Here is a 23766-nt window from a genome sequence, read left to right on the forward strand (position 1 = left end):
ATGTTCCAAACTGTCATTAATGAAAAATATACTGTGCATAATTGAGTGTATTGTGTAGTACACTGTTGAGAGATAATACATACAGGTAGCATACATTACTAAAGAGTGTTGATGTTCTGACAACATTCATGGAAGGTTTATAACAGTAACATTGTGACACATCTAAGTCTTGGGTCCTGCAGTGTAATTCAACCATATTTTATTAAAATTAATTTATCTCATTTGGAAATTTAAATAGAGCCCTATTCCACAAATAAAATAATAATCTGTGAGGAAAATACAGTGATAAACCTTACTATTTTTGTTTATTGTTAATCAATACGCATTGATTAACCCATTTTGTGTCATCAAATCTTTAATTAGGGCTTTTATATTATTGCACTGAAATTCAGATTAGTAAGTAAGCAATTACAGTTACAGGTATAGTCAAAATAAGGAAACAAGAAACAGTTATTATAAAATAATAAACAGAAAATTATTTTAAATGAGAAGTATGATTATATTCAAGGTATGTACATTGCAATAGTAAATTTAGTAATAAGTCATTTTTTGCATTTATTTTCTTTCTTTTGGTACCATCAGTGCAGAAGCACATGGCTGTGAAAATAATCTCTATGAGAGTTGGTAGTTCTAAGTGAGAGCTCATAGCAAGCAGTGCAAAGGTTGAGCTCATTGTAAAAATTTGTGTTTGGAGCCAATGGGTAGATCATAATAGGAATTATTTGAACTGAAAATGTAAAATCTTTCAAATACAAGATGTAATAATAGTAAGTAAATGACTGGAAGAAAATTTGTGCAAGTTACACATACATTCGCACAACCTTGAAGAGATTTCTGTGTCAGCTACAAGAATGTATGTAGAATCTAATTCTATATTTTTCAAGCAAGCTTACAGTATGCGGTGGATGGTACTTTGTGTGACACTGTCATTTTCATCCTTTCTGTTCCAGTCATGAATGGCTCACAAGGAGGATTCTTGGTAAGCCTCTGTGAGAGTTCAAATTTCTGATTTTACAGTCATAGTATTTTCTTGAGACATTGTATTGTATTGTATTGTATTGTATTTTTATTGATCCAGGCAATCATAGTATTGTACAGCTGTACATATGATATTGGATAGGTCAAGAGAGCTATTTACAGTAATTTTTACAAATTGATGTTTACATTATTTTGTAGCAAGGAAATTATCTATCTTCAACAAAACTGTTAATACAAATCAAAGAGATGTAAGATTTTACATACGATATTGGATAGGTCAAGGGAACATATTTGCAGCTAATATTTAATAAATTGATTTTACATCATTTTGCAATGAGGAAGTTAGCTATCTTTAACAAAACAGTAAATGCAAATGTTGTATGGTAAAATACAAACAGCCAATACAAATGTAATAGTAAAGTAGTCCAGTGTATTTCATAGGCATGCACAGTATATAATTTTCAGACCTAATTGGACATTTATCATATTTTTTACATTTTTAACCCCTTTCAAAAAAATGATCAACTGCATGAAAGCAATGGTCCAAGAGATATTTTTTTAACTTATGTGTGAAGGCTCTTGGGTTCTTTGTTGCTTTGATTTCATTGGGTAAATTATTATACATTTTTATCCCAACATTTAAAACACTTTTTTGGTAGCAGGTAGTTCTGGACTGAATCATATGTAGGTCAGATTGCTGCCTTGTTGCATAGTTATGAATATCTCCATTGAATTTTAGTGTGCAGTCATTGTTTAACAGGTATGTCTTGACAAATGAGACGATATTATAAATGTAAGCAGAAGGCAGTGTCATAATGCCATTTGTTTTGAAATGTTGTCTGCATGATTCATTATGTCTTAGATTACATATTATGCGTATTGCCATTTTTTGCATTTTGAAAATATATCTACCTCCAGGTGAGTTCCCCCAAAATATGATTCCATACTGTAATGTAGAATGGAAGTAAGCATAATACACATGTATGAGAACAGATTTTGTGACTGATTTTTTGAGTACCCTTAAAATGTAACACACAGTTGAGAGCTTTTTTGAGATATAATTTGTGTGTGTCTCCCACTTAAGATTTTCTGCAAGCCATATGCCAAGAAACTTGACGGAGTCCACACACATAAGCTCTTGGTTATTTAGAATCACATCAGGCATTTCTTGTTTTTGGGATGAGAGTCTGAAGTTGATGTAGGTTGTTTTCTGTATGTTTATAATCAGTTTGTTCTCGTTGAACCATGTAGGAGGAAGCAATGTATCAGTTGACTCTTCTAGGAATGTATGCTCTTTGTGTTTTAAAGGCACACCTCAGCATTATGCAGAATATTTCTGTTGAAGTGCCTGCTGCTGGAGTTGACCGAGTGTCTCCGTGATGCATTTGCACACTGCTCTTCTGCAGATCTTTTCTGTTCACCCCTCATCAATACTATCTGGCATGGATCTCAGACTGATCAACAATAATCAAACAACGGAAAATCCAGGAGTCGCAGATAGGCACAACAAAACACACACCTCTCTCTCTCTCACTACAAGTCTGATATTCCATCCTTCTTACCTATGGTACACTTCTCCTAAAATAGAAACAAGTTCTTTCACATACTCTACTCAGAACTATAATGGTGTCCCATCAGGTCCAGTGGCTTTCACCCTGTTGAGTGGTTTTAGGTGCTTTTCTATCCCATGATTACTTGTTTTGCTACCTGTCATTTTGACATTTGTATGATGATTTAAAGAAAGAATTGTAGTATGATCTCCCTGAGTGAAACAAACTCAGAGAAAGGCATTTACTATTTTGGCCTTATCTTTTCTCTGTAAGTCTCCATTTTGACCATTATGGTCACAGAGTCTGCCTAAAATAAGCTGCATAAATATTCACCCAAATCTTGACAAGATTTCAAAGCAGTGCACAGACTGGCAACTTGCTTTAAACATTTAGAAAATGCATTTCACAAACAGAAAACAGTTTCCTACAAGTATAATATTAGTGACTCATGAAGGGAGCTGGTCAATTCTTACAAATAGCTGGATCTAATAGTTTCTAGGGATATCAAATGAAATGATCATGTAGGCTCAGTCATGGGCAAAGGTGGTGGCAGACTGATTTATTACTAGAATACTGGGGAAATACAATCAGTCTATAGACAGCTTTACAAACCACTTATGCGACCCATCCTAGAATATTACTCAAGCTTTAGAGACTTTTGCCAAAATAGGAGTAACAGGGGATACGGAATGTATACAGAGGAGGACATCACAAACTGCTACAGGTTTGTTTTACCTGTGGGAAAGTGTCATGGGGATGCTGAAGAAACTGAACTGGCAAGCACTTTAAAAATAGACAAACTACCCCAAGAACGCCTACTTACAAAGTTTTAAGAACTGGCTTTAAATTATCACTAGGAATATACTATAATCCCCTATATATTTCTCCCATAGGGATCAGGACAACAATAAGAGATTAATCACAGCTCATGTGGAGGCATTTAAACAATCATTCATCCCATAATCCATATGTAAATGGAATGGGAAAAAACCCTAATAACTGGTACAATGGGATGTACCCCTCTGCCATGCACTTCACAGTGGTTTGTGGAGTATATGTAGATGTAGAGTGTCTGGATTGATGGCTTCAACCAATTTACTGATTTAACAGAAGACCAAACTTCTTAAGGCAATCTGCAAAGGCAGTAGACAGAATTTTACTTTTGAATTCACTGAACACTTCACATATGGCTCTCCTTATGCTAATTTTGATTTTGTTCGGTTTTTTGTCTGTGAACTTTTGGATACATTTAAATTTCCAGCTTTCTTTGCTTCTGTGGCAGCTTTCTAATGTGGCTGCTGAACCACTGCAGGTCTCTCTCATCCACCACAATTTTTTCACCAGTTGCGACATAGTCGCATATACGAACAGCAATCCAATACTACGATATGTTTTTTATTCCAGTCTTTGATCACAATATCAATTTATATTGTGATCAAAAACATTTCACCACAATTTTGCTTGTCACATATCTGAGCAATAATGTAGAATACTCTATTTTTTTTCTATTCATGCTCAGAATTTTGGTCCAAGAGATTAATTTTGAAGTGATTTAAAATCTGTGTTTTGTTGCTCTTGCAAGGCAGAAATATCTTCCTTTCTTTTCTTTACATTCCTACCTATAGCCCTATTCAGTTACTGCTGTAATGGCTTTAATGTTGTCTTAATCACACAGTTCTCTGATTAGCTATTCAAGATAATTCTCAAATACATCATTTACAGAAACTTAATATGATTCCCTGTGTTTGCAACACCCCCCCCCCCCCCCCTTATAGTTGGTTAAGTTGAAATCTCCACCTACAACTAATACTGATCAGAGAACTTATACAAAATCTTCAAGTTTCCTTTCAAATGTTCCACCACTACTGCTCCTGAGGCAAGGGGACCTTAACATTTAGCTTCACCCAAATTATTTCACATTCAAAATCTTACTAACCTTACCAGATGATATCATATTTTTATAGCTATAAAAACACCTCTACCATCAACATTCAACATATCTTTGTGACGTGTATCACTGCTATTAACATATAGCTTCTGATAATAATCTGATAACCACTTGTCAATTATCGTGGCAAAATGCTTCAACATAAAGAAGTTAAGTTTTGTGCATGTGTTTAATATAGAGGTGATTTTAGATTGGAAGTAGTGGCTATTTGCTTCCCTCAGAATTATGAATATATCAAATTATAATAGTGTATGGAGAGATCAAGATGAATTTAAAATTCTTGGAATGTAATTTAATCTTACTGACAATATAATTATTAAGCAATATTTTATATAGATATATAGATCATCCACAGTGTGCAATTTATGTTTGTAAAGAAGTTATGGCAATACAGCATATTAATGGCACAAGCTTTATGGCTTGCAGTTTACAGTCCCTAACATCACACAAATTCATAAGATGATCTACTCCAGTTGGAAACTTTCACAATTCTTTTTAAAGGTCTCCACACAACTGCACAAGTAAGGACATTATTTAGCTGTCTTTCTTTATAATGGAAATGAAAGTATAATGAATACAATATTTCAGTTCCAGTACACACTAAGTATGCTGCGACTCTGAAAATCTTTGCTGTTACAAATGCTTGATGGCATTATTGTGCATTCTTCCTAAAAGGATGTATGTACTGGTCTGTATTTTATTCCTATTTTGCTCTCAACATGTTCCATTGAATTTCATAGTACTGTAAAAAGAATTTACAACCCAAGTGAAAGAAGCCTACAATGTGATGCCTGTTACCTTCTAACAATATTGCACAGACTTTTATACAATACATTAAAATTTTAACAAATAAATTGTAAAAATTACTTGTAAAATGTATACTTGACTTGTCCAATACCATATGTACACATTGTACAACAGTGTGATTTGTTGAACCCATAAAATACGATGTCACATGAATAGTATTCCAGGTGCCATTGAGCTTGCACCTTAGCATTTCCTACAGTTGCAGAAGGTGAAAATTTTAATTATATCAGTACTGTACCTGCAAAGCAAGACTCCGGTGGTGAAGCATCAAGTTTGATACCAGTACAGATGAGCTTGTTCCCACTGATGTTGCAGGGACACTCCTCACCCAGAACAATGCAGCAGGCTGCTGCTAGAGTCAAAGCCACCAGCTTCCACATTCTGTAACATTGTAATGCTGATAAGTTTAAGAATACTTGTTATTTAAGGCTACCTTACTTATGCACAATGCATTGACAAGTTAAAAAAAATTGTTGCCACCACTTAACAGTCTTGTTACACAAAACTCCTGCAATTCATGATATGAAGTCTACAACTCTTTCGTACATCCAACTACAAATGGTTGTGTGCTCACTAAAAACCACAATGAGAAGCTTTAAATACTTCTAGCTTGTGCTCTGCATCATGTGTGTTTCAGAGGTTTGATATTTCGACATTTGTAAGCTGGTACATTGACAGGAATTTAGCCACAAGCTACTCTAATAACTGTTGTGTTCCGTTCTTGTGTCATACTGAAAGATTCCATGTCTGGTATGGACGACATCAGCTGCAAAGGATTTGTGGCTAACAAGAATACAACTGCCATCGTGCCTTTGGTAACAACTAAGTGAATACAGTTGTTTCAGAGCAAATCTGCAACAATGCGTTATGAGCAGTGTGATCCAAACAATGTTTGTCTTCCCAGGAATAGTACTTGACTTCCACTCGCTTTGCACATTGCAGTCTAGCCTGTTCACTGACTGAGCAAACAATTAAAGTCCAAGTTCTCAGAAGAAACCTAGATGTCCAATGGCTTATGACGTGCAGTTTCACTGCTATTCATCCACTTTTACTACTGAAAGTAGAATATCAATATGCAGAATACTGTTGCCATTTCCATGACACTGCTCCCCATTTAGTGAGTCATCACAAACTATCTTTCAGTAAAGTTGTTTGCAGATGTAGCTTCCCTTTTCTCTTCACATTTAGCTAATTGAAACTACTGAGGTGTCGATGCAGAGAATGGAAGTGCTCGCCACAAGAAAACGTATGTAAAAACAAATACAAGCCCGTAAACATCGTGAAAAACTAAATTAAATTCTAGAAGATAGGTTAACTCCCAGCAAAAAACTTTCTCATCAACATCGTTTGGTTGTAGATGACAAGCTACCTGTAGTAATTAACACGCAAGTGATCCAGAAAATTCATGCACACCAAATATAAAGGTATTTACAAAAAGAAACAATCTGTCGTTTGAACTAAAAATGCACATAATTCTATAATCATTTAACAAAAATGTTCAAATTGCAGAATAAATAAAAACGAAAACCCACTCATGATGGCACAGTGGTGCCGAAACATGTCTGGGTACTGAGAAAAACAGTGTTTTGCATAACTGGCGGACCTCACATCCAAACAATTTTAACTGCAGACAGAGCCAATACAAGAAGCTGCAAATCAAAATGATGGATATAGTGTCATTTCTGTTTGTCTCTCTGCGTATTTCTTTTAGTTACCTTCTTGCTATACTGAAGCAGTTCAGTCACTGTACAGTCCCAGGTTTCCTCAAGCTATGTTACTTGGCAGTGACATATGAAAGTTACTTTCATTCAAAAGTTTTGCACACCAGAGTACAATGATACATTTAACTGGTTGTACACAGTACGGTTCCATTAAGTACCATAATTTCTTTTCCAATAATGCCTATTTTATTAAATTTACTTACAAAATGGAGGGGGGTTCAGCTTTTGTAGTTCTGCAAAGGACACGGGATCACCTCGGTACAGCTCTGCATAGCATGTGCCACTCTGAATGGAAAACCATTAAACATATGCTCTGTGCTTAACAGGTCTGCAAAATGCAGCGTCGTGTCACTATCTGCACCATGTTGGTCACTTGTAAGTTACGTTATTGGCACAACTATGTATATGGGAGAATTTGCTTATTCACTTTCAAATGTTGTTCTTCACAAATTATTTGAGTTTTGTATATGTACCCTGACAAGTTTTGGTAACATCCGCTTTAAAATGCAGTGAAGATAGCAGTGCCTATTTGAGCTATAATCGATAACAGAATTAGACAAGTATCCTTGAACCAGGGCTTAATTTTGGCCGGGACGGCGCACCGGCATCTCCCAGAGACTTCCTTCTATTAGCTTGACTGCAAAAAGTCGGCAAATAGTACACGTGATGTCGAATCGAAAAGTACCGCTAATTGTAGACTGCCACTGCGCCGGCTGCAATGAACTTGTAAATGCTCCGAGGACAGACAGTTAACACCTGTTTAGATTAAATCTTGTGGCGTTATTGTTTTAGTCGTAAGAAATTTTACTATAAAGCCCTGAATTTCAGAACAGTATCTTGTAAAAAGTGATTTCTCATTGTAAGTTTGGGGGAGATTGTACGGTCGAAGAGGAGAGTTCCGGCACCTAAAATTTTAGAAATTAAACACTACCTTTCAACACTCCTACTCCTTATTGTTTCAAACAACAGTATTTCGGAATCCGGTAAGAACAGGGCACGTGTTTTTTATGATATTTTTCCTCCAGAGGGGCCCAAATTATTGTCTCTAAATGTTTGCCCACATCTTCCAGAATGCCCTGCCGTAAGACCTTTTCGCTGTTCTGGTCCCCCCTCTCTCTTCAATAACACTTGCTTGTGCGAACAATACCGGTACTGTACACAAATGCGCACAAGAAACTGAGTCCTGACAATGGCAATGAATCAAGAACTAACCATAGCCTGGCGGGATGTTTTGCCAGTTGCCAGTACAGAAGTGGTTAACTGTGACTCACCGATTTGGCACAGCTGTCGAGACCAACTTCCTGCTTTATGGCGCAATTTTCTCGCAGTTAGGTCCACTCCTGCATCTGTAATGCGCGACATTGGGCGAGTGGCCAGAATTTGTCTCGCCTGCATGGGGTTTCAAGTCAGCCCCGCGACTATGGAGTTCCTTACTTCGTGCCTCATAAGCTTTACTCGTCCAGCAACGCACGACATCTCATTTGCTCAAAATAATTACAAGAGTCACACAGATGCCCACACGCTGCGTTTTTTAGTTACTAACTTTTGTCAATCTCATATTAATGTGAAATCTGCGTTCTCTCTTTCATTTGTTACACAAAACGAGCAAATACGAAAACTCGCGGCAACTAATGGTGATAAAACTTGGACTTAGCCATTTTGGAAGCCAAGCGCAACACTAAAGACGTCCTGATATCGGATCTCTTGTCGGCTAATACCGTACCAAATCCGTTCACAATTGTGTATTTCACGTCACGATCGAATCCGGCGAAAGAGAAAAAAGATGTTACCAATTAGAGCACACAGACATCTGAGCATGTTTATTCATGAACCGGGAATGACGCAAAACAAACATCTACGCCGACCGGAGTGGCCGAGCGGTTCTAGGCGCCACAGTCTGGAGCCGCGCGGCCGCTACGGTCGCAGGTTCGAATCCTGCCTCGGGCATGGATGTGTGTGATGTCCTTAGGTTAGTTAGGTTTAAGTAGTTCTAAGTTCTAGGGCACTGATGACCTTAGAAGTTAAGACCCATAAAGCCAAACATCTACTGGTAGTAAATTCTAACTGCGACTAGTTAACAAGCGGCATGAATTATTTAATGTGGCAGTGGTCTTGACTTCACTGTAATGCAAAACGAATACACTTACGTAAAAGAAGAGTATTGAAACTGTTGGAAGACCTGAAGACAATAACTTTGTTGAGTGTGTACTTGTCCTTTAATCGCAGCATTCAGAGAAACATGAGGAACCTGATCTAGGGATTATCACTGTCTCCCAGGAAACCAGAATGATCGTTGTCAGGTACAGTATGGCGGCCGCTGCTCATTTAATCGCTTGTCTAAGAAACTGGGCCATTTTATTTATTAATAAATTTTTGTTTAACTATCTCATTATCGTACGGAATATTTATTTACAGCCTTTTCTCCGAAGTTCACTTCTTAGCAAGTATTTTGCTGATGAACTGTACGGGTTACTCTTAAATGGCAGTTACTCTTAAATGGCAGTCAGTACATTCAGGTACGTCCTGGTACGTATGGTAATGTTGAACATCGTAGATCGTATGTTGGTTAATTACTTTATTTTTTGCTTTACGGATCTAAATGTGGCGCATGTGGAACCGAAACCAGCCACAATTTTTTTTAAAAAAAAAATGTGATCTAAGCGGACAATGGAATATGTTTTACAACGACGGATTGCGGTTTTTCTCTGAAAAAGACTGCGTCAATTTTTGCAACGCTAACAGGTTTGTCCAACGTATTTGTTCGATCTGTGTTCATTACGCAACACTTTACCATTTATCGCGTACCACCCTAACTTTTGAGTGTCAGTAATCGGTATAGAATACAAATGAAAACAAGCGACATGTTTTATCGGAGGAGACTTAGCGCTCGTAGGTCATCTCAATGGTGGCTAGAGAGTTCGCGATAGCCCCTAACCTGTGCAGATAGGAGTGGGTCACGGTGACAATCAGGCTCGGGGTCACACACTGATTCTGCCTCTCTGTCAACAAACACATCTTTTACACCTCTCACCCTACTGTCCTCAATCTGAGTGATGTAATACCAAGGTCTTAGTCTAACCAAATCCACGCTAACATAACAGGCAATGTGGACTGAAGCAACAGAGTCAAGTTAGTAAGCTGCATCTGCTTGAATAAAAGATCATCATCTAACCGTGGAAATATCTGTACTGTTATAAGATAGGAGCTGATTCTGCATCCACCAGTAGTTACAATGACGTGTCACGAAATTACGAACGTCCTTCATATTTCAAAACGGGATGAGACATTGAAACAGAGTTGTCTGTAAGAAAGGTGACTACTTCACGGTACGACTAATACCTGAACATATAACAACATTTGTAGTGAAACTATCTCGAAAAGTCAGGATCAGGAAATGTGAAAACTGTGACTGCAGACCCACTGCAGGACTACCCTATTAACCTGGATTTACGGATAAATCAGATCAAACTGCGCAGTTCTTTGCTTCCGTATTTTTAATTATATATGAGATATCACGGAAATTCCTCTTACGACTGACACCTTGTTTATAAATGACACTCCCAACTTAATTTGATATGAAGCAAAAATAGTTCTCTGTGTTGATAAGAAATTTAATAAAGCTTAGCGTGGAAGCGTCGACAGACGAAATAATAAACGAAACTTTCACTTTCCTGATTTGCTTTTCTATGGTTCTTGTAAATCACATAAGACAAATACCGGACTTGTTCCTTTGAAAAGGAACTTTGGCTTGCACGGCCAATGCTTTGTAGCCAGGTTCCTACATACAAGGCTGGGCCGATGCGTTGGGCAGCCATCGCGCGCTTCCTCGTGACGTCACCGTCGAGAACCTTCAGCAGCACGAGACGTATTCTCACGTTCGCGTATGGCGCTATTCCTCTCATACTAACATTTATTTACGAAAACTGAAGGGCCGTGTAATCAGTCATGAGTTCGATAGAAGTTTATCTATACAGGTACTGAATGTTACTACCTACTGCGTCTATGAAACTCTTATACTGTCTTTCTAGGAATGGCAAAACTATTGATTGTGGTCTCCGTAACATGTATGTTCTATTATTCGATATTTTTCATTATATAAGTCATAATTTAGCATACTTCAGTCAGTTTTCAAATATTATACAATTTTCAATTGTATGTAAACGCACAATGACAAGAGCTTTCAGTTTAGAAAACATTTTTTGCGTCACAATCGGAAATAGTGTATAACACTTTTGTCACGCAGATATTAAATAGTAAGGAAACGTTGTTAAGTCCAGTTACTTTACACATTACTAAGCATGATGATACAGAAGTCACACGATTAATCGCCTCATTTTCAAAAATTTGAAGAATAATTTAAATGTCTTAATCCGTTCTGTAGTGAACCGCAGATGCTGTCCACCAGCGTGTTGTTCTCTGCTGCTACTGGTTGGCCGTCTGTGCCTTTGCTGATGTGTTGAGGTGTCTTGCCCGGATAATGGCCTCAGCATATACTGTGATGACCTCTTGAGAAAAAGCTGGAAGCTTCCCAATCGAATGTCTCGTTAGGTTTCTAATCACCGTCTTTACACAGACTGCTGCCATGAAAATTTAAAAATAAGCGAAAAGCCGGCGGCTCACGGCTTTCTATTATTTTAGTTCTAAGAATCGCTAACTCTGTATAAGAATGAAAATCTTTATAGTGTGTATGGCTTAAACATACGACCTTTTTTTCTATCTCAGGGCTTCAAACTCGTGGTCCAATATTCGAACAAAATTCCAGATATGACTATTTATTGTTAAAATTGTTTTTTGTCAAATTGTTTTACTTTTGTGAAAATACAAGGCTAAGTTGATTCTCGCAATTTCGTTAAACGAGGACTGAAAACATTTACTGAACTCAGTTTACTCAAATATGATTCAATATTGAAAATATTTATTACTTTTATTGTTGCAAAGGAAGAATCGCTAATCAAGAGAAATCTCTTGCATTTACATTTATTTTTTAGTTGTCAAAATTAGAGAATGTTAAGATATTTATCACGACTCTGGGCCATTATCGTTTAGAATAATGGCGCTGACCTCTGCACCAATGTACCAAATAAAATTTGCACAAAGAAATTAATTTTAACACTTCATGAATTTAGAAGCTGGTGCATATAAAAATTGACAATACTTTTAAGTAATATTTTATTATATTTAGGCTAAATATTACACGAAATTTACAAGTTTTCGTGCCTCTTCTTACACTACGGGTTCTTACACTACGAAAAAAAAGGGAAGAGAAGGTATCTTTTTGCAAAAAACAGACTGCAGTTACATTTGCAGATCATATTAATTGATTAGAGACTTAGTTATTTTCCTTAGAAGAGATAATATTTATGTCCTTGACAGTTCACACAGTAACGTATTTCTTTACATCAGTTTTGGTATATTTGTGAAGTTTATTTAATGTTTTTCTCACGTTATGAGGCGTACCGCCACAACAACCGATATGTCAACCCCTGCCTGGTGACTCATCGTACAGCAGCAACGGAGGAGCCTGTGGTTAACACACCACTCCCTGGCCGTTACGTCACCTTCGACATCTGAGCCGCTAATTGTTCTGCAAGCAGCTCCACCGGCGTCCTCAAGAGAGTTGGCGATTCCGTTCTCATCTCCTTATCGTGTTCATAAAACGTGGAGATTCGACATGTTGGCGAAGCAGAGAGGTTGAGCGTGTTGAATTTTGATGAAATAAATGTGGACAGTCGCATATGCTACGACCAAGAGACAGACACCACATACGGGCCACATCGTCAGATACAGGTTGTTATGGCACATGGTTTACGTGGGACCTGGAAGCAACCTGTGTATTATAGTTTTGATACTACAATGAATCGAGTTTTTCTGGTCAGTATCATCAAAGAGACGCAGAAAGTGGGATGTATTGTAGATGGTATTGTGTCTGATTTGGGAGGTAAAAATGGAAAAGTGTGGAAGAAATTCCATATAGACTACGCAAGCACTTGCTTCATCAACCTTAACGATGAAACGAAACGTGTTTTGGTATTTGCTGATGTGTCACATATGGTGAAACTTTTGAGAAATCACTTTTTGGATGATGATTTTGCATTAAGCGATGGAAAACCATAATAAAACGAGCAGTCAAGCAGCTGTTGTAAGTTAATGACGAATTAAAACTGTGCCCTAAACTTACTGCTCGTCATCTGAAAGTTTCCGGAAGGGATCGACAACGTGTTCATCTTGCCTGCTAGCTATTTACAGCACCGTGTCAGATTTCTTTCGTGATCTCAGAAGAAAAAGATAGAGCAGAATTTTTTAAGTTGGTGAAAGATATCTTTGGCGTCATGAATTCCAAGGTGGCTGTTGTCAAGCGACCAGTTTCTAGTGCTTTTGGATCGTGAATGGAGACAAAAGAGGAAGTTGTTCGCTGATTCTACTCCATCTGTGAAAAAAAAGGGAGAGAGCAGAAACGCAACTCGATAGGTCATTATTGGGCTGTTTCTCTGATTTGAAACATAGCTACTATTTGAAGTATGTATTGACCTCAACGTTCAACCAAGTCTGCCTGGAAAACTTATTTTCCCAGATAAGAGCAACTGGCAGCGAATGTGATGATCCCTTACCGGTGGAGTTCAAAAGCAATTTGCGTATTTTAATTATGAGCTAAAGAACTGCTGACAGTTACGTAATTCTTCACGAGTCGCAGTGGAAACGGATACAAACTGACTGTCAAGTTGTTTACTGGACTTGTGCCCGGCGTTGAGGAAGCGTTGTCAATGATTGATGAGCAACAAATGAGAGAGACTACACTAGATGATTTAACTGTTTTCGCAGTTGATAGAAGCTTCAGAGTGTTGTATAGAAAGTTTCCGCTACGTCGTTGGATATATTGCTTCCACATGCGCCTCCGTAGACAAATCATTTGGCCATCCTAGTAGCAAGATAATGAAAGTGTCAAAACCTACAAGATCTGGATGGATTGAAGCAGTTTTATACACATCAATTTAGGTCGTACATTGTCATATGAATGAGATGGCGTCTCTTAATATAAAAACACCGTGTACGGCACATTAACTGCGAGAAGCGCCACAACTGAGTCACTGACGCAAATAATTTTCCAGTTGAGAAGCAGGCACAATAACATTATCTTCAACTTTTCATAATGTATAAAATCCAATACATAAAGCACCACCAAATCGTGCACTTGAGGGGGGTTAGAACGGAAAAAAAATTTCCCATTTTCAGATTTTTATCTCATCATAAAATTTGCAATTTTCCGAATAAAATGATGTAACTCACTTATAAACTCGCATGGGAAGTATATTTTATTTTTTAAATACAATCTACACAGGTTGAAAATGTTACAATTTTTACGTGCATTACTTCAAGATCTAATAAAATCGTTAATTTTTTATGTAGCAGGCTCTGGGTTGCTGTGTTATAAAGGTCAAATTACGTATCCAGCATGAGATTTTCACTCTGCAGCGGAGTGTGCGCTGTTATGAAACTTCTTGACAGATGAAAACAGTTTTAATCTGTCAGAAAGTTTCCTATCAGCGCACACTCCGCTGTAGAGTGAAAATCTCAGTCTGGAAACATCCCCTCGGCTGTGGCTAAGCAATGTCTCCGCAATATCCTTTCTTTGAGGAGTACTAGTTCTGCAAGGTTCGCAGGAGAGCTTCTGTAAAGTTTGGAAGGTAGGAGACGAGGTACTGGCAGAAGTAAAGCTGTGAGGACGGGGCGTGAGTCGTGCTTGGGTAGCTCAGTTGGTAGATCACTTGCCCGCGGAAGGCAAAGTTCCCGAGTTCGAGTCTCGGTCCGACACACAGTTTTAATCTGTCAGGAAGTTTCGTTAAATTACGAGTTTGTATTGGTAGCACTGTCAAGGGTGGATGGGCACCAGGTTGAGGAAGTTGAAACAAAGTTTGAGACACAAGAAATTTTCTGATGGTAAAACCATAAGAGGCTGGCTGACAGCCAAAATGATCGATTAACTACAGCAGTATTATTGGATGGCCATTAAAATAATACTGAGGATTTGTTGAAAATGAAGCAGGCAGTATGGGCTACCTTCTTCCACAGACTGTCAACTGATGAAAAACCAGTAAACCACCTTTGCCCTCCTGGACCTGATTCACGATGCAATTACCGCAATGCCCACTGCTCAAACAGTTCATACAGCCATAAACATTCCATCCCAGCAGCTGTCATGAATATCATAAACCTTTTTACAGAGACCTGGCAATCCTGAATTACTGACGAAGTGTCTGCATGGTCAAACTCAAAATCCCAAGAGTCGTTCAATAATTTTATATGGACTCGCTTACCAAAAAAAAAAAGTTTTTGTTGGAATGAAGACACTGAAGTGGGGGGAGGGGGCGGTGTCAGTATTGCTGTTATCGCTTGAACGGATGGACAAGGTTGGCATTGACAAAGCAGAGTATGCAGCACATTTGGCCACTAAGGAGTCCAGAAAGAAGAAAAAAATTGGAAAAAGATCAAGAGGATGATATACAGTATGGTGCAGGATGCCTCTGAATGACTAAAAATAAAAAATTAAGCATATATTGAGTTACAGTCTTTTGAAACTTTAGAAGCCGTTCCTGAAAATTTACATTTTCTGTTTCATTTTTCCCTAAATCTCAGAAATCACTTCGAGTAGAGTATTCAAATTTTCAGGGAGTAATACATATCCTGAGTCTACTGAACTAAAAGAAGAACATACTGTTATGTATAATTAAAATTATTTATGATAACATACAAAGAAGTACACCAAATTTTAACTGTGTAATTAAAAAATTGTATTTCCGAAAGCAGTGGCTAAATGCAATTATTGTAGCTCAGTAGACTCAGAACATACAGTTTAATGTCCTGTAAAAGTTTCATGTCAATGGCTACAGTGGTTCCTGAAATACAGGGAAGCCAAGTCACTAAATTTAACACTGAAGGGATAGGGAGTTCCAACTCCCCTAAAGACAAAGGATAGGACCGGGAGGGGGGAGAGGCGAAAGGAGGCATTGCCCCCCTTTTTTTCTTAACTTTTGGTTTACTTTCTGTTCATTACAGAATTCTTACGCATTTCTAACAATGACTGGCTGGGATCTTACTAAACCGTAGATTCTGCATTGTCGAGTGCTATGAGAAAAACTATTTGGCAAGTTTGCACAACGTTGTGTCAAACTGGGAAGACGAGGACTACCTTGTTTCAATTCCAGGCTGCTGAAAATAGGTTCCATCGGCCAAGTGGAGGGTAGTTTCGGGAGGTTTCCCCCACATTCATTTAGTCGTTTGTTGGTCCTAAATTACACTTTATCGAAACTAAAAAGAAAAAAATAGCTTTCAAGAGATTCAGTTATGCCAGATAACATCAAATAGCACAAGGCATGGTAAATTGTGCAACAGTCTACTAACACGGTCAAATGTGAAGTTTTGTAAGTAAAAGGAGTTGCAGAGGGCAGGAAAGTTTAAAAGTCTTTTTAAAGTTCTTTACCTGTTTCTTCACTTTGAGCAGCATTACTGTGACTTTTTCGCTGGTTGTTTTATTGTTTTCCAACAGGATTTTCTTTCGTTCTGATTTTTGTAGACTTTAAGTGTCAACCTAACTTTATTGATATATGAATAAAATAATATTTTTTGTAAATGACTCTACCCTGGGTTTAATCACAAATAGCTGAATGAAAAAGGTGGCGCTTATATTTGTATTAATAGCATAAAATTATTTATTTTGTATATACTAATAAAATATGTTTACGGTCTGGGTATAATTCGGTAGATACCAATTATTCGTTTGAGATATAATAAATTTTGTGTGATTCCTGTCAAATACAGTCCTTGGGAAACAGTTCCTCTTCGAACTCACCAGTCACATCAATAAATGCAAGTAGGTCTTGGATGAATTTCTGTGGACACCTTTTTTCAGACAGAGCGTCTCTCATGCGCGAAAATGCGGCCGAGTTTAGTTGCATGTTTCTACAAAATTGTAAGTTTAATTTTTCAAACTCAAATTCTTGTAACCGCAGAAACACTTAAAAATCAACAAACTAATACCACACGAAAACCGCATGAATGAATGAAGCTGCAAGTCGTGTTTCATGAGTGCTCCTGGTCTCCGTTCAAGCAAGGTTTTTCACTTTTCTGGTCCCCCGTTTCTGTCTAGCATCCGCAGAACGCAAAAGGCTGCTCTCCTACAAAGGGGTTTAGCCATTGCCCTACAGAACAACACACTATAAGAAATTACATACGTTAAACAGGACGACGCCATTCAGAATTGCTGTTTTCGAAATGGTGTATGTCTAAAAATCTGCACATTGCACAGTGGTACAAATTTCAATAACTCTGATTTCGGAAGAAAGTTGCAGCAATAAATACTAATATCCCTAGCCCAGCTCTCTTGAACATATCTACCAGAGCGGAGTGAGCAGACGCCAACCTTAAGTAAACATTTTGCATAACAGTTATAGTTGACTGAAGTTTACATCTTTAACCAAGCCGAACAATGGAGCAGACACTTTTGGTGCAACAGTGCGAAGAACTGTTCCATCATACCGCTGACGATATAAGGAAAGCAAATAAATGTGCAAATGACGCAGCTTAGCACTGAACCGAAAAACTGGAATAAGCTTATAACTTGTTGTTGTTGTTGTTGTTGTTGTGGTCTTCAGTCCTGAGACTGGTTTGATGCAGCTCTCCATGCTACCCTATCCTGTGCAAGTTTCTTCATCTCCCAGTACCTACTGCAACCTACATCCTTCTGAATCTGCTTAGTGTATTCATCTCTTTGTCTCCCTCTACGATTTTTACCCTCCACGCTGCCCTCCAATGCTAAATTTGTGATCCCTTGGTGTCTCAGAACAGGTCCTACCAACCGATCCCTTCTTGTCAAGTTGTGCCACAAACTCCTCTTCTCCCCAATTCTATTCAATACCTCCTCATTAGTTATGTGATCTACCCATCTAATCTTCAGCATTCTTATGTAGCACCACATTTCGAAAGCTTCTATTCTCTTCTTGCCCAAACTATTTATTGTCCATGTTTCACTTCCATACATGGCTACACTCCCTACAAATACTTTCAGAAACGACTTCCTGACACTTAAATCTATACTCGATGTTAACAAATTTCTCTTCTTCAGAAACGCTTTCCTTGCCATTGCCAGTCTACATTTTATATCCTCTCTACTTCGACCATCATCAGTTATTTTGCTCCCCAAATAGCAAAACTCCTTTACTACTTTAAGTGTCTCATTTCCTAATCTAATTCCCTCAGCATCACCCGATTTAATTTGACCACATTCCATTATCCTCGTTTTGCTTTTGTAGATATTCAAGACACGAAAAAAGTAAAAGTCTTCGGTCAGGGAGTACTCAATTATTAGACATTGTACGAATAGGCTGCGAAGTATAGGTCATCATAGCAACATTACACAGTTATTGCTCTGAATTCATTGTCCATTTCATAGTTAAGGGCAGTCGCCGAAATTCCCTACATCAACTCTCGAATTAAGACGTCTCGCCTGCGACTGATTCAACTGCGTAGCTGCGTACGCCGCAAGAGGTCTGTGATGACGTGTCACTAGGGCCTGCACGAAAAGAACAGTGGCACGCAGTCTGGTGCATTCAACTTCGGGCGCTTGCTTATTTTTGATAAGGCTACCCAGCTGGCCACACAGACCGTGTCCTTGGCGGAACAATCCAGTGCAGTCTATGCAGGTCGTCACTTGGAATCGAACCTCGAATCCTTTTATCACATGCAGGTCGCTGAAATCACCCTGAACGGATAGTCCATCGCTGAGTCGGAGCTAAAAAGGCCACTGCTGTTCATTTTATCCCATGAGACTTACGAGCTTTGTTTACTTCATATATTTAGGTAATCAGTGAAGGCACAGAAGCAAATTTTTCGATAAAAGATAAAACGCAAAAAGGTAAGTATTATGATGCATGAACAATACCCATTGTTTATTAATCTAACGATAAACACAAGCAATTGGTTTTTATATGGAGCTATGTACTGTTCTACATCTATACTATGCAAACCACTGCGAAGTGTATGATAGACAGTACTTCCATCGTCCCACGTATTATGATTACTTTCCCTTCAATTTGCGTATAGAGCACGTGAAAAATGATTCCTTAAATGCCTTTGCGCATGCTATAATTAGATCTGTCCTTCACGATCCCTACGTGAGCGATATGGAGCGGCATTGGAGAGCACTTAAATAGAGGACATTCAGTAGAATACGTTTCTAAAGATGCACTACTGGTTTTGTTGAGACTGGTTGTACATTATTACGCTATCCCACTTATATATATGCCCTGTCTCTGTAGGGACACTCACAGATAAACAGACAAGCTCGAGTTAAGATTCTAGAGTACGATCCCTGCTTTTGGAAACGACACTATACAATATTTGAAATGTACCTAACCAGTTATTTACATAGCAGGTCAGATCAAACTGTACTTTGCCTGGCCCAGATATTCAGGAATGGCCCACTTTTTTTGAGCAAATTCACGCTGGAAACCTTAACAGTCATTATCACCAAACCCTTATTTTTAAGGGATTGCAAATGCTGCTCAAAATTACGTAATTATCTTTTTCTATAGACGCTTTAATACCAAGTCGAGAGAAAGACGAAGAGCATGTAGCGAAATACAGCCCTTCTGAGTTTCCTTATTGATATGCTTATTTCTAAATCTTTGACGGTTTCGAGAATATTTGAGCTGAGCTATTTGGGCAACATCCTGTGTTTTAACGTCTGAGAGTGTTAGCTGCTGTCTCAGATTTTCTTTTAGATGACGTTGGAACCTGTGGAAAAATATTATGCGATAAAAATTGGGAAGGAGGTAGAACATATCAGTGCAACACAACACGTGCATCGCAGGCTTACGTGTTGAGTTCTTTAGGTACTGCGAATGTTACGATTTAAGTAGGAAATAATTCCTCAGTTACCAAAACTGGTATGAGTGACTCACGTAAGTCATGCATGACCTGTGACGGACTCAATGTGCATATAGTGGTATTTCATTCGTGAACTACTTGTTTCATGTTGCTTCGCAAATGTAGGTGCAGCAAGTGCTGAATGAAATGGTGGTTTTTCTCAATATCAGGGGATCTATAGGTATTTCATTTTTCTTGTGGTGGAATTTTGATAGCTTCTAACACCAAAAGCTTACTGAGAGAAGCGTCATATGGGTCGGAATCGATATAAGGGAAGTTAATATCTCCATCCGGCCACCCTGACTTAAGTGTTCCGCAGTTTTCCTAAAGCCTAGTTTACACGACGACAGTGGGTTGCACCACTCGTGTGGAATGAGTTGCACGCAAGTGGTCTCATATACGTCTGTAGACACGTCGACACCGGTATACACTTCAGTTTCGTCGTTTTGTGGGTCCCTGAGTCGTGTCTGAAATGAAAGTTTTGGCAGCTGCACGTCGCACGAGTTGCTATGGAGTTAAAAGCTTTTTGCGTGGAATCGCTACATAAGAAAAAAATAAGAAACGTGTTCGATTCGTGACTGGATGAAGATCGAACAACACCAGAACGGTTCACGTTTCTTCTAAATAGAGTTAATTATGCGATAAGGAATAAAGGTACTGTAATGCATGAAGCACTGTCGCCAGAGCTGAAATTGCGTATCATATTTCGTGCATTACAATCGAGAACACTCGGCATGCTATAAGACGCGGTTTTAGTTGGTGATGACGCTTTTTCATTAACACCAAAAATTATTAACATTAACAGCAATAATTATTCGAAGCAGGCAATCTTGAAGATTGATCTGCACAGTGGCAATATTTCAAAATTGTAACATATGTGAATGGGGAGCAATGTAGCGACGTTTTGAATAGATGAATGCAGCTTCTTGAATTTGTATAGCCTTCCCTCCTGTCAACAATATTGCTTAACAAAGAGTTGGCCAAATCGAACGATGGAATTTTAGTCTTGCAGACGAGAGCATTGCCACAGCTAGAATTACACTTTGCTTGTATTTTTCTTAATTCAGTTGTATATGTGCTCCTAACTCAATAAATTTTGCCATGCAGCTCAGATATTGTCAAACCATTTATGTTCTGATCGCACATGACGGACTCAGCGGCAGCAATATGTCACTTATTTTTGTAATCAGCTCACTCAAATCCCCAAAACACCTATGCAAAGCATAGATATCCAAAAAGCGAACATTGTTCTCCCTTCCCCAATTCGTATTTCAGTTTGTCGATGATGTTTTGGTTTGTGGGGCGCTCAACTGCGTGGTTATCAGCGCCCGTACAAATTCCCAAGCTTTACTCAGCCCAATGTCGCCACTTTCGTGAATCATGATGATGAAATGATGAGGACAACACAAACAGCCAGTCATCTAGAGGCAGGTGAAAATCCCTGACCCGCCAGGAATCGAACCCGGGACCCCGTGCTCGGGAAGCGAGAACGCGACCGCGAGACCACGAGCTGCGGACAAGTGTGCGAAGATAATGCCGGGATGGTTACTTACATAAATCATTGCCTCTTACTATTCTCCTCCTATTGCAGCGTCTAATGACATCCATGTCACCAGTCGTTAAATTTTGATAAAGATTTCGGCCAACAGTAGCGAGAAATATGTATGGGCGAGTAATTTATGATGGTTAGAAGTATAAACATCCATAACAAAAGGGGAAATTTAAGACACTAATAAAGGGCGACTCAGAATCAAATTTCTAGTTATTTTCTAGTTAATACACTGAGCTCTCACTGACGATTGAGCAAACAGTTCTCTAAAACTTACAGCGCCTGGGAGCAAAAGACAGAAGTTATAGTCTGCCGAGAACATTAGGTATGTCAAAGATAAAAAGTTTAAAAGAGGTACTTAGAACAATGATCGGAAACTACAGGAAAAAAAAAACGATATAACACCAATGCAACAATGAATTTAGCTACATTTACATCCACCGTATATTCCGCGAGCCACTTCAGAGTGTGTTGTGGTGGCTCGTATTTTAGTTACTACTGCCACCCCCCCCCCCACCCCCCGCCACCCTTTCCTGTCCCAGTTGTGGGAAGAAGTCTCCGCGCGACCTCGAATGACACTAACTGAATCTTCAAAGTCGTTTCGCGAGGCTTATGTAGGATGAAACAATATTGGTTTTCTCATCTAAGAAGAGATGTGAAACGATGACAGAGTACATAGTAAAATGCTAGTGTGACGTGAATGTGTATGGAGATAAAGAGAACACGAGAAATGAAGCAAAATGAACAGTTGCTTCAACATGGAGAAAGATATGTGATGTAAAACAAACTGAGGAGGAAAAGGAAGAAGAAAAAAAGAATTCAAACGTCCTATTGGCGTCAATAAATGACAGACAATAAAAAATCCACGGTCGTGGAAATGTCGTGTGGCTAGGGCCTCCCGTCGGGTAGACCGGTGTCCCGGTGCTATTTTAGTCTTTCGAGTTGACGCCACTTCGGCGACTTGCACGTCGATAACATGATAACACAACGCCCAGTCCCTGAGCGGAGAAACTCTCCGACCCAGCCGGGAATCGAACCCGGGTCCCTTGGCATGACAGTCTGTCGCACTGACCACTCAGCTACCGGGACGGACAATTCCACGGCAATAGATGCTGTCAAACAGGATTCCCTCATATCTTTACATCTATGATATTTCATAAACCAGGAAAAGCAATTTTTCGATAATTTGTAGTATCGAAACAGTAAGGTTTATCTTATTTTCCTGCATAGCTCGTATCCTTAACTTTTTATGTACCAAGGTGGTGAAGTAACAATTGTTTTTCTTAGAAAGAGAGGACCTTTTCAAAAATATTCCAGAGGTCTTGAGAAGGCCAGCAAGGATGGATAATGACGGACATTGTTTGAAATGAAACATTTACCATGAATAGACAGGAAAACTACTGTAAAACTATCACGGATCACCCTGAAACCGAGCTATGTTCGCATATTTTGCCCTCGCATTGTTATACAGTTTCTATTTTTGTGAAACGTCTCACTGCAAACATTAGCAGCCAGTGTTCCATTGCAATCTTCAAGGGCAGTTCAATGGCGTTAGAAACAATTACAGCAAGTAGCCTTAGTTTCAAAACCTCAGTAAAGGATTACGTTAAAAACACAAGCGGCATAAGAAAGATCGACTCTTCGCATAGTGTAACTTGTCGGAAATTCTGTTTCATCGTCTTAGAATGTTCATGATACAGCAATTGGCATTGTTTACTGGCGTGAGAAGCCCTGTTTATTAATCACAGTACATCGTTCCAACTTTGCCATAATTTTACTACCATTTTTCTCTCACCGATACCAAACACAAGAAAATCTTTCGGATTACGAAAGAGTTTCCAATAAGATATGACATTTATGTGGGCAAGATTTAACTTGTAACAGTGAGGAAGAAGAAAAGATGCCACAGATTTTAATGCGTAAATTACATAGCTCCAGCAGCCAATAAAATACTGATGGTCCATGTCTTGTAAGCTCCACACATATGAACCAGTACACGCTATCCAATGGTTAACTCTATCATGCGTATAAAGATTAATAAAATCATTAGGCGACAGCCGAGGGATAACAATAAAACAAAAGGCACGCAGACTCAAAAGTGTACAGATTTGTTGGTTACAGAAGACCAGGTTGGAAACGGAACGTAGTAACAAGGCAGAAATGAGCTGCAAGTGTTAAGTCAGATTAAGGGGTATGCGACCAGAGAGTCAGTGTCCGCCATTCATTCTCTAAGTCTAATACATATTTTCAGAAAGGAGAATCCTCTACGAATGTGGATCGTGTCATTCTAAATGG

The 23766-nt window shown here is 38.6% G+C and overlaps 1 protein-coding gene across 1 annotated transcript in view; it reads right to left on the bottom strand.

Moving 5' to 3' along the window:
- Positions 1 to 23766, bottom strand: part of LOC126198642 (carboxypeptidase N subunit 2-like) — a 45257-nt gene that overhangs the window by 20534 nt on the left and 957 nt on the right. Inside the window, exon 2 of the mRNA XM_049935106.1 lies at positions 5522 to 5664. Within this exon, the coding sequence (XP_049791063.1) occupies positions 5522 to 5663 (142 nt within the window). The 5' untranslated portion in view covers position 5664. The remainder of the gene's footprint in view (positions 1 to 5521; positions 5665 to 23766) is intronic.

The sequence above is a fragment of the Schistocerca nitens genome, chromosome 8 (genome assembly GCF_023898315.1).
Source record: "Schistocerca nitens isolate TAMUIC-IGC-003100 chromosome 8, iqSchNite1.1, whole genome shotgun sequence".
NCBI lineage: Eukaryota > Metazoa > Arthropoda > Insecta > Orthoptera > Acrididae > Schistocerca > Schistocerca nitens.